The following is a 12,892-nucleotide window of genomic DNA, read 5'->3' on the forward strand; positions in this document are numbered from 1 at the left end:
ACGGCCTTCAACACGGAGCCTTGGCTCCCACCGAACAGCAAGCTATAAAGGGCCTCAAAAATGACTAGTGTAAAACCATTCAAACAGGAAAACCAACGGTCAAATCTATATAAAAAACGAGAAACGAGAAACACTTATGAACCACATCAACAAACGGCAACCACTGAACATCAGGTTCCTGACTTAGGACAGGTGCAAACAAATGCAGCGGGTTTAAACATTTTAATAGGCGCCAACCTTCACCCTATATGAAACATTAGTGTAACATCACAACATAGAAAGACACACTATAAAATATCAATTAAAATGGCTTAACTCAATCAAAAGACATATTAACAAAAACAAGTGAACATACACTGAACGAATAAATTTGATCTATAACACAATGTAAATACAAAATTAATACAACAAATAAAAAAAATGTAAGCCAAAAAATAAAAGAAGTTATGACTCGGACAATGTTATTTTAGAAAAACACTTTTTCAATCAATTCCAACTACAGTTAAACGCACTGCAATGCTAGCGTGTCGAGCTGTCGGACATAGTTTTGTAAATTGAGTAAGAACGATGTCAACTTTGGTCCATTAAGAATACGGACGGCGGGTGGTTAAAATGGATCACTTTGATCTCATGGTTCCACGTGAGAGATAACAAGTTTTTCAGCCTTAATTAATTTGATTGCTATTTTATTAATATGCGAAACTTAACAAACAGGTAATCAATACTAATATCTATTCTAAATCATTATTGTTGGTATTTTCTTCTCCGTCATCCGATACTTCTCCGTCGTTTTCCTCTTGGATAGCTCCTAAATTATCAACGGTCTGCTCTACAGTAGGGTCACTACTATAGTTCTCTGTAGTTTCTATAAGTCCACCGTCACCATGTCCCGTTTCCTCGACATAAGGATCCTCGAAGTGGTCCATTGAAGATTGCAAATCCTTGAATTCATCAAAAGCAGCCATTAATCTGACAAGTGATTCATTCAGTGGTGTCATGAACAAAATAAGGCAGGCTGACATTAAAAAGCTGTTGAAGGCAACAAAAAGCCCCTGAAATTCAAAATTAATTATGTCATCAATAACAACATATTAAAATTTAAAAATTAATTGGTGGAACTAATCATTACTTATTGCACGGAAACGAAATAAAGTGTTATTTTCCAATCTATCAAGGACCATAATTCCTGAGCGGCAAAAGTAAAGAGCATTAATTGAAAAGTTCATAAAGTATTGCACGGAAACTGTTGGCAGCTGCCCGACGAACTCAACCATTTTAATATCCGGATTTTTTGTTTTTTAATTTTGTTTTTACCAGTCTTTTCTCCTCGGGAAAAGAATGTATTTCAATCAGATGTACAAATCTCTTTATCTCGTACGCACGCACACACACACCAACAGACATACGCCAACACTCACAATAAATTGGATTAGTGTAAAAATGACCTAAAGCTGTTCACAGAACCTTTTATCGTAGATATGAACATGGAAGTAATATTGAAAGGAATAACGACGTCGTCACTTCAAAGGCTTCATCTGCGTTACCGCCCATCTTTCGATAACTCGTTAATTGGTTTAATATATGGCATGGTAATTGACTCTCGGCATGTGATAGATCAAATCACTGACACTTTTCGGTCATTTTCGTGTTCCCGGAAAATTACGAATAGACCAGTTGTTGTCGTATGTACGTACGAAGTAACCCGAATAGTTCACTCGTTACATTCCGCTGCTGTACGCTACCGAATAGAGTCAGTCATTCAATGTTGATTTTAGTCTATTTTTCCTATTTATGTCTTTTTCGATCTTAATAGTTTAGGCCGACAGTTATCACATATTGAATTTAAGAAAAAGGGTGGATCATTTTCAATTTTAATACTTAAAACCAGTTAATTAAGAAGCCATTTCTGAAAGTTAAGAAGATGATTGTACAAAAAATATGTTTCGACGACCTTTTATCAAATACGAATAATCCAAGTCTTCCGTGTATACCAGGCAAATTAAATATTCACAATTTTAAACGTTTCTATTCTTTAATTTGTACATAAACAAATTCATATAAAATAAATTTGCGGTTAGACAGATAGCGTCAAGCTCGTTTTGTATGGTTGATTTTCTTTTTGCTGTAACGTGCTACATTAATATTAGTATTCAATTGTAAACACTTTTTTAAAATAGATATAAATTTAACATGTTTACGAACTTATGATCCCGATTTTAATTGTCCAGTTTCAATAACGTAATCAATTACTTGAAAGTAAATATTTTTATAAATCTCGATAAACTAGGCACATTTCAACAGTAAAATATTCTATGTCTACATCTGTCTACATTATTTTGTTCAACATCATGTGAAACCTGTTCGATTCATCGGTATTTAACTGTTTTACTCGGGATCCGCTTTTAACCGGAAAATACTTTTAGAACAGTTTAAAACAAACGGTAAAAAGCAAAAATATGCTAAATTAAATACAATTTTCCATGCTAAACTGTTGTAGGTTGAACAATTCTCGTCCGTTTTTCAAGTTTTTTACATCATACGACTTCTTTCTGAAGGTAGAGGTTTTATATGATACAGCGCCACCTGCTTATTAATTAACCTCGGATTTCACACAGGTGCTTTATAATTACCGGACTCGATAAAATCACGTGACTGATAAGAAATTCCAGATGCCATTTTACAACCGCGGTATCACAGATAGTAACCAAAGGGGTCTTGCCGCTGAGACTATAATTGGATAAAATCATATGACTTTAGTACAGAGTTCTGCAGGCTGTTAATACATGCTAATTAGTCGTTGTTATTCCTTTTAAATATTACTTCCATGATATGAACTAATAGCACCAATGAGCTTGAATCGCTCACCTCTTTGTTTTTAAATTAGACCACGCATAATCAATGATTGCCTCATGTTTTTCCGATCAGAACCAAATTAGGAAAGTTTTAAGAGTATTGTTTGTTTTAAGTTTGGTCAAAATCGATCAATTGAGTTTTACTGATAACGGACGACGGACGCCAGGTGGTGACAATTGCTCGCCTGGCCTGATAGCCCAGGTAAGCTTACAATTATCACCATCTCAACGTTATTTGAAAAATAATATTATTTACCTCCCACATTCGTGAAAGCAGCATTCTAGAAAGGAAATATCCCATCCATCCTACTACCATTGGTCCAAACAAAATCATTAGGTCGCGGATTATCTCCCATAACAAAGAGATTTCCCTTTGCAAGTGTTCCACCTGAAAATCAACAAATCACTCAAGTTAGGACATTGGCTTCCATAATTATCCATTTTACGAATTCCTTAGACTTTTTTGCCATTTGTTGGATTTTCAAAAATTGTCGATATAGTTGTTTATATTAGGAACTAGTTTTAATAAGACTGAAACACATTGTAGGTGCAATTGGTTTTATCTCATCAGGGTATGGTGTGCAGCCGAATGGTTGGAAGAAAGATTTCTATTAACATTGAAATATACGATACTTAGTTAAGACAAAGGTATACATCTTGATAAATTCCACCTTTCGAAATAAGATATTCGGTGATGTATCCCCTCCTGCACACTCAAACACTTATAACGTACCAAAAATTAAAAGGTTTACAGAAATGTCATTTTCAGTTCTGATCATAACAAGGAATTTGAAGATGCTTTGCATTTCAACCTTAATCTAACCATGGAAGTAATATTGAAAGGAATAACGACGTCGTCACTTCAAAGGCTTCATCTGCGTTACCGCCCATCTTTCGATAACTCGTTAATTGGTTTAATATATGGCATGGTAATTGACTCTCGGCATGTGATAGATCAAATCACTGACACTTTTCGGTCATTTTCGTGTTCCCGGAAAATTACGAATAGACCAGTTGTTGTCGTATGTACGTACGAAGTAACCCGAATAGTTCACTCGTTACATTCCGCTGCTGTACGCTACCGAATAGAGTCAGTCATTCAATGTTGATTTTAGTCTATTTTTCCTATTTATGTCTTTTTCGATCTTAATAGTTTAGGCCGACAGTTATCACATATTGAATTTAAGAAAAAGGGTGGATCATTTTCAATTTTAATACTTAAAACCAGTTAATTAAGAAGCCATTTCTGAAAGTTAAGAAGATGATTGTACAAAAAATATGTTTCGACGACCTTTTATCAAATACGAATAATCCAAGTCTTCCGTGTATACCAGGCAAATTAAATATTCACAATTTTAAACGTTTCTATTCTTTAATTTGTACATAAACAAATTCATATAAAATAAATTTGCGGTTAGACAGATAGCGTCAAGCTCGTTTTGTATGGTTGATTTTCTTTTTGCTGTAACGTGCTACATTAATATTAGTATTCAATTGTAAACACTTTTTTAAAATAGATATAAATTTAACATGTTTACGAACTTATGATCCCGATTTTAATTGTCCAGTTTCAATAATGTAATCAATTACTTGAAAGTAAATATTTTTATAAATCTCGATAAACTAGGCACATTTCAACAGTAAAATATTCTATGTCTACATCTGTCTACATTATTTTGTTCAACATCATGTGAAACCTGTTCGATTCATCGGTATTTAACTGTTTTACTCGGGATCCGCTTTTAACCGGAAAATACTTTTAGAACAGTTTAAAACAAACGGTAAAAAGCAAAAATATGCTAAATTAAATACAATTTTCCATGCTAAACTGTTGTAGGTTGAACAATTCTCGTCCGTTTTTCAAGTTTTTTACATCATACGACTTCTTTCTGAAGGTAGAGGTTTTATATGATACAGCGCCACCTGCTTATTAATTAACCTCGGATTTCACACAGGTGCTTTATAATTACCGGACTCGATAAAATCACGTGACTGATAAGAAATTCCAGATGCCATTTTACAACCGCGGTATCACAGATAGTAACCAAAGGGGTCTTGCCGCTGAGACTATAATTGGATAAAATCATATGACTTTAGTACAGAGTTCTGCAGGCTGTTAATACATGCTAATTAGTCGTTGTTATTCCTTTTAAATATTACTTCCATGATCTAACTGAATGTTGGACTGATTGTGCTTGCTTGTCTGCATTTTGTTTGATTAGTTGCCTGTGGGTTTTCTAACATAGAATGACATTTAATGCATATTTATGTTGACAAATAATTCACCTAAATCTACGTTACTAAATAGATTCTGCGAAGATGGAGAGCGGTAAGTTTGGACTGCCATTAAAGATATGTTGGCAAGATGCATATGTGCCATAAATTAGGCTCCCTACGTGTACCTCAAAGAGCTGGTACAAGGGTTCGTTAGCGTACAGGGAGCATAACATTCTCTCAACACGGACTGTTGAATCTAACGTCATCATTTGATTTCGACCTGTATCCGGTGGTGATGCTACACAGTGTTAAATTAACATCCAGCCCAGAAAAATGGGTGCCACCTCAGCGTTGGTCTTAATTATAAAAATAAGAAAAAAAGATGTGTTATGATTGCCAATGAGACAACTGTCCATCAGAAACTTACTGTTGGACGGAAAAAGAACAGGTAACCATATACATATATTCAAATCAATTATTTTCATTTCGACTGTATTTTGGGAATAATTTAATACCTAATGATTTGATGGTTTGGTGTTACTTCTGCAGTACAATTTGAAAGATTCATCATTAGGAGATCAGTCTTATCAGTCTAAACCACAGCGGGTATTTCGATCCGAAAAATACTATCGGGGGGGGGGGGGGGGGGGGAGGTGAGTGGGATTATGCTCCGATGGAATCGGATCCAGATTTTACTTACCCAGCGTTTGCAAATGTGTGATTTATTTTATCGTAGCACCTGCCTTGATTTCCTTAATGTAAACTACACACAAGCCACCCCCTCTCACCACAAAAAAGTATCTTCTTGACTTTATATCTTACAAATGAATTTAAAAAACTCTTAAATACCAAAAGATTGACAACATTCCTAAATTTACAAACACAGTTTAAAACAACGACAACCACTGACGGTTTTACCGGTTATCACGCTACTGTCAACATCTTCATTCACGTACCTGACGTTGAATTTGTTCTTGTGAAAACTTAAAATCTGCTTTGATTTTTTCTCCGTAGTCTATGACGAGATACCCTGAAAGATAAATACATAGGTAAACGATAACAAACTCCTCCTTTCAAATGTACAGTTATAAATGCACAAAAACACGCAAGTCCAGTGACAAATATTGCATACATATTGCTAGATTATCAGTCAGGCGTCAAAGATGTTTGCCAAAAGTTTGAGGGGGAAAGGGGGCAGGACCAGTGTGCACAACTTTTCTCAATTTTTGTCTCGCCTGCGACGAAAGTCGCAGTATGCGAGACATTTATTACTATCCGGCGGGGGCGGCGGCGTAAACTATTTGTATAAAGCTTTATATTTCAGAAGGTAGAAGACCTGGATGTTTCATATCTTGTATGCAGATACCTTATGTTACGAAGATTCCGTCGATAATATGTCCATTGTCCTTAACCTCATTTTCATGGTTCGGTGACTGCTTGAAAAATAATTGAGCTTTTTGTCGTGTCAATTTCTCAATGTCTGTCTGACACACTTTATCTGACCTTGACCTCATTGTCATAGATTTTTAAAAAATGTTAAGTTTCTGTAATGCTTTTAGTAAAACCTTTATCTTTAAGACTTTCAACATAGAATCAATGGTCAGTAAAGCAGGCGAGACATTTCAGCGAGTGCACTCTTGTTTAGTACATTATCATAAGAAAACTATAAGTTTTACTTTGATAATGAGCCGAAGAAAAGAAAAGAAATTTACATAAAGAAATGCACTTTCTTTGTTCTTATAATTATAGAAGCTCACGGTTATTTTATTATTCAAACACACCTAATCTGAAAGGAATATTGAAATAATTTTGTCCGTGATTCAATTTTTCGCTTCGTCATAATAGATATTGCAAAAATGCTATTCGTTCTACGTGTACATGTTTAATTTCATGCTTCATAAATCATTTTCAATGAACATTAAAAAAAATAAGGAAATGGAAACCCTCCAGAAAACTGAAAAATATCTTGCATGCAAAACATTTAGTTATCATCTTGCAGCCTGGGAAAGTATATTTCGTTTAAACTTCAGATATTCGAAGGATCCACATTAACCTGGATCTCAGATAGTGTTTTCAACTATTTTGATGCCTTGAGTCGTACATTCATTGGGCGAGTAGGCTTATCTTTTTTTCATAATAAGGATCATATGCATATTAGAATCTTCTTATATTTTATTCACATTGTATATACTTGAATACTAAATATTATAACATGTATTTTGATAGGATTCTTCAAATTGAAATGAATGACGGTATAGTGTGTCATATATAATGACAAATCTAACGGCAGAAAAGGCAGTTTGACGACGTTTTCAGAAACTCTTAGGTAGAACTCCACAGTAAGGTGTGTAGTTTCGCATTTTGGCCCCTATGGAGTTTTCAAATATTAAAGCTAGTGTGCAATAAAATTCGTTTTTGGATAGCTGAAGATTAATATAGCCTTCATAGTGGATATATAGGAACATCAAGATTGTGTAATGTATCTATTATGGGCTATTTTCTGTAAAAAATGAGGCGAAAGACACCAAATTTTTATTTGCTCATTTGGTTGATAAGTGTCAATAGTTGCAGAAAATGTATCACTCAAAGGGATTGAAATTCTAGTTTGAACCAAATTTTGAGGGGAATATGTGATTTTTTCACCCCCCTTTTTGCAATATTTTATGGTAAATAAATGCAGAATGTTGCCATGGATACACAAACAAGGAATTATGTTTCACCATTTTAACTTTTGAAAATCAAATCTATGGAAGATACTGATTACATATGCACATGTATGACACAAACAGTTTGCTGAATGTATTATAAAGCCAGGAATAGAAGATCATTAAACATTTTGTGGTTCAATGTTAATTTTATTTTCTATCTGTCGAGTGCTACCTTAGCACAACACGACGTTAATTCTATAGACACGTCGATGTTTTCAGGGTTAAAATCTTTAACCCCTAATGATCTATTTTTAAATTCGAAATTCAATGTTTGTACCTTTGGATTTTTTACAGTAGTCCATGAACAAAGTAAATTATTTGCGATTTTTCGCTATGTATTTCATATAAAACCACATTTATTGTAAGTTAATTTCTGATCGAATTTTAATCAACTTGTTCCCCATAATGACTAGAAAAGAATTGTCACACCATATTTATTTGGTTAAAATTTTGTTAGTAGGCTTTTTTTTAATTTTCTGATGATTTAAAGCACATTTTTTGTTGTTGCATTGTCGGAAAATAAAATCGTAAATGATGATCAGTCTGTTTACATCAGATAGATCAGGGGACAACAAAAATAACTGAAGACAAACAAATCGCTAAACAAATTCAACGCCAGGTTTGTATAACTGCAAAAAGAAACGCCTTTAAAATAAGTTTAGAAAAATGTGTTAAATTAGGTACATGTATATAGGAAAAAACTGTAGGTGATAAATACTTATGATACCATCAAGTCCAGTAAAATTTCATTCTTTCCGGTATAAGGTAAGTTGACGCAATCACGAGTTGGTTGACAGTTATGGAATAATCTGTTTCACAGATGACGACGGATATGTTCCATTTTTTCGTAACCACATATTCCGTTCTCTTTTCCTCCAATGTGACCTACTGAATTAGACTTATCATCGGGTTGGTACGTATGGTCAGATCATATGTTTTCGTACGATATATGAATTCGTACTATGCATACTTTTTCAATGGAAATTGTGACGTCACAATGCATTCTTAATAGCACGAAAACCCATAATACGAGGATACATGAGCAACACGACGGGTGTCACATGCGACATGCTTACCCTTCCGGAGCACTTAAGATCACCCCAGTTTTTGTTCGTATTGCTCAGTCTTTAGTTTTCTATGTTGTGTTTTGTATACTGTTGTTTGTCTTTTGGTCTTTTTTGTTTATGCCATGGCGTTATCAGTTTATTTTCGACTTGTGTCTAAGTTGTGAGTTTGAATGTCTCTTTGGCTTCTTTGGCTTCTCTTCTACAATTACAGTTCGTAACAAAACGTTAAATTTACGGACTTTCAGGACGAAGTGTCTGGCTGCGAAGAATTTTAATATGGAAGTTGCTTAATTCAGCAGTATAACTAGTTACCTTTTGTTTTATCTGAATTTGTTTTCTTTGAGTCTTTCAAACCGAGATCAACTTCGTCAGCCATTTTGTCTGTTTATGTCACGTGTAAACGTCAGCGGGCTTGAGTGACGTCATAACTGAAATTAAATCACATGACGTTGTCGCGCACATCAACATGGTATTTTGGTCTTAGGCTACTCTTAAACGCTCGGAGGGGCCACTTATACAAGATGCTATGAGGACGTGACTCTGGAATAGGTCACATTTTCCAGCTTGAAAATATGTGAATAGGTAGGAAAACTTATCAGAAATATATGACATATATGATAAAGTCAATAAAGTTCCCATTACTTACTGTAAAAGTGTTATATGAAAAGCCCTTAGATAATTATTTCGAAGCCGAAAGTCTTGTCGCAAGTAAACATTACACCACACGAAACCCAAACCAACATGTGCTTACAAATAATTTAATAAATCATTTTTTTCCAATAATAATTTTACTATAATCGTTCAGTTTCTGGACTGAGGGCGGTATCCCCCTCACCCTAGACCCCCTGCTTACAATTTATAAGCCTTTCAAGGCGTCATAGTTTATTTGGACCAAATAGCTATGACGTCTTGAAAGGCTAATAAATTGTAAGCATGGGGTCTAGGGGCTACCGCCCTCCAGAAATAACTATGACGTCTTGAAAGGCTAATAAATTGTAAGCAGGGGATCTAGGGGCTACCGCCCTCCAGAAATAACTATGACTCTTGAAAGGCTAATAATTTGTAAGCAGGGGGTCTAGGGGCTACCGCCCTCCAGAAGCTGAAATTTTAGTTGTGCTTTAATTTTAGTTATGCTTCCGTTTGTTTTGGCATGTTTAGATGTGTAGCTTAGTTAGTAGTGCTTTGCATGTATTTCAACTTACACTTGTGTCGTATCTTTGCATTGCATTCTTTCTGAATAGGGACATCAATAAGAAAAACGCTACGCTCTATGAACGGTAAGAACTCTTCTTCAAAGGTGGCCTATTTGAAGGTAACATCTGTTCCTATCCAACATACCTTCTTTTCAAGCGGCAGTCAGAATTCTTGTCCTTTATCCGATCAATCCATTGCAGAACATACCTATTTGATTTATTATCCTAAATGATAAGCATAAAATATTTGTCACTGAACGCAAACAATAATCAGTCAATCAAACAACAGCCTTTTTTTCTGCTTCATATTCCACACTTAACAATAAGCAAAACCCGTACCACATAATAACCTATATATATATATATATATATATATAAAACAATCTGATTAAAATGCAGATCCTGTGTCAAAGATTTGACACAAGAAGCTTTGACATTGGATCTGTATTTTAATCAGGCCCCGAAATGACAAATATAAAACAATTCAAACGAGAAAACTAACAGCCTGATTTATGTACCAAACAATAAAAGAAAAGAAAAAACGACTACCATTGCATTTCAAGCTCCTGACTTAGGACAGGCATATCCATAATGTGTATATCTGAGTTTAATATGTTTGCTAGCACCAAACCCTCCACCTAGCCTGAGACAGTAGTGTAACAGTACAACATAAAATAAAAACTATAAAACTCAGTTGAAAAGAACTTAATTTGGTCTCTTGTGGAGAGTTGTCTCATTGGCTCATCAGATTGATACAAAGCACACAAAAAACTAACAAAAGCACACTAAGTACATATCTTAGAGTACTTGCAGTTACTGAAAGCTAAAGTTCAAAGCCAATAACAACTAATAAAAAAATCATGGATCTAAGACTAAAGAATCAATCAGCACATACCCAACATCCACTGAATTTAGTGTAAAGACGTCTTTAAAAGTCAGAGGAAAACATAACCTTGTGCAATGCCTAAATAAGGTATCGACAGATTGCAGGACCGTGAATGTACATGTGTGTAGAACAATAATATTTGGTTGGTTTTTAATTCATTAATACAAAATTCAATATTTAAACCGATAAAAACAATATTCAAAGATCTTATTATAATGTTGAATTGGTAACCGTTTGGGATAATTTTGTTTAAAGGATCGCTAAGTTTACCCGGATCGTATCTTAATTTACGGACTCAGTAAACAACATCACCGAAAAAAAATAAGATGTGCTATCCCGTTTGCAAGAAGGGTCAGCCAAACTTTAAACCAAACCATTGTACTTATGAAAGAATTCAGTAAATGTTTAGAGTAATCTGTGGTAAACTAACGAAATCCATGACTTAATAATTTACCAGTAATACATAGAATGATCATTGAAATCCAAAAAGCCACAACAGACTTGGGCATAGCGAACGAGTTAGGATATATACATCGCAAGATGGTGCCAAAGAAAAATCAACGTCCAAAAAGGGAATATTTACAATAGGGAACGAAAAATCTTTTGTTGTAATTTTTTGCGTAAAGCATCCCGTGTAAAACTGAGATATCTAAATCTAGAAAAGGACAATTATTGCTGTTTATATTTGATTAATTTCAAGTAAGTTCCTTTGGGTAAATATTGGCAGTATATTAGAGAATTCTTTATTATTCAACGAAAACACATCATCATGATAACGGTAAGTGTTGTTGAATTTATCAATTAAATGAAATTAAGACGGGTCTTTACTGAGTTTGGTCATAAACTGTGATTCATAACAATTGTATTTATCTGAAATGTAGGGACTGATTTTGAAGGAAATTTAACTGAATCTAATTTTGTTTTAAGATATGTTAAGATTGGCATATAACGTTAAATTTTTTATCAGTCACTAGTTGTTCATTAACGTAACACAACTTATTACAATTTTCCCAGTAAAAGGAAGATAACTCGTTGTTGAAAAAAGTAAAATAACAAAAATACCGATTCCAAACGGAAGCTCAAACACATCAAACGCATGGAAATCAACTGTCATTGTCCTGACTTGGTACACTACAGGAATTTCCTTATGTAGAAAATGGTGGATTAAACCTGGTTTAATAGCTAGCTAAACCTCTCACTTGTATGACAGTCGCATAGAATTTCATTGAAGATGCATTATATACGAGTGACGTCCATTCTGTGGATCGCCCAAACATGCGTGAATTATTTGCCACGAGACGTTAAGTAACCAACAATCAATTAATCAATCCATCCAGTGAATACTTGAAGTTTTCCCATAATGATTTATTAAAAAAAAATAATCTTCAACGTAAATATTATCGAGCAATAAATTAAAGGACTGAATTGCAGGTTAATCTATAGATCTGCCTTATCTTTGTCGTGAATAATTTTTCGGCTGGAAACGTAAAAAAACGACATGATAGATATTATCCCTGTTTAACGTTGATTAAAAAAAAATGTGCCATCTTTGTTACTACCATTTCTTGTATTTATTTATTGATTGACTGGTTTTTATTTGAAAAACTAATTAAGTCATCTGAATAAGAAACCAATGATTTGGCAGTAACTTTAGGTGTAAAGGAATAAACAATTTTGAATGTGAAAATATCAGTGTTTAAGGTACCAGTTAAAAATCTTTTAAAAAGTCAAATTGTCACACCCCCTCCTCCCCATCCCCTTCTAGATAAAAAGCCTTGTAACGAATGAAAACCTCTCCAACTTTGATGGGTGTATGTCTACGCCCATTAATAACATTAAAAAAGCAAAGTTAAGTATTTCGCTCCAAAGTTTATAACCGATCTCTACTTTAAGTAGATACAAACTCAAACCTGGTTATTGAAATCGTACGAGTATTAAGATAAGAAGATATTAAATAACAGGTTCCTCC

The 12,892-nt window shown here is 34.2% G+C and overlaps 1 protein-coding gene across 1 annotated transcript; it reads right to left on the bottom strand.

Moving 5' to 3' along the window:
• Positions 1–349: 349 nt before the first annotated feature.
• Positions 350–9,225, bottom strand: LOC127707743 (uncharacterized). Its single transcript, XM_052212479.1, has 4 exons — positions 9,157–9,225; positions 6,026–6,099; positions 3,109–3,240; positions 350–1,052 (listed from the first exon to the last, which is right to left on the bottom strand). The coding sequence occupies exons 1-4, from the start codon at positions 9,218–9,220 to the stop codon at positions 732–734; spliced, it is 591 nt and encodes a 196-aa protein (XP_052068439.1). The 5' UTR covers positions 9,221–9,225; the 3' UTR covers positions 350–731.
• Positions 9,226–12,892: the final 3,667 nt, after the last annotated feature.

The sequence above is a fragment of the Mytilus californianus genome, unplaced genomic scaffold, assembly GCF_021869535.1.
Source record: "Mytilus californianus isolate M0D057914Y unplaced genomic scaffold, xbMytCali1.0.p SCAF_7, whole genome shotgun sequence".
Taxonomy (NCBI): domain Eukaryota; kingdom Metazoa; phylum Mollusca; class Bivalvia; order Mytilida; family Mytilidae; genus Mytilus; species Mytilus californianus.

Coding starts and splice junctions, on each gene's coding strand:
- LOC127707743 (XM_052212479.1), bottom strand. CDS start 9,220: ATGGCTGACGAAGTTGATCTCGGTTTGAAAGACTCAAAGAAAACAAAT. Junction 3,241..6,025: donor AAGAACAAATTCAACGTCAG/GTACGTGAATGA, acceptor GTTGATTTTCAG/GTGGAACACTTGCAAAGGGA. Junction 1,053..3,108: donor TGCTTTCACGAATGTGGGAG/GTAAATAATATT, acceptor TTTGAATTTCAG/GGGCTTTTTGTTGCCTTCAA.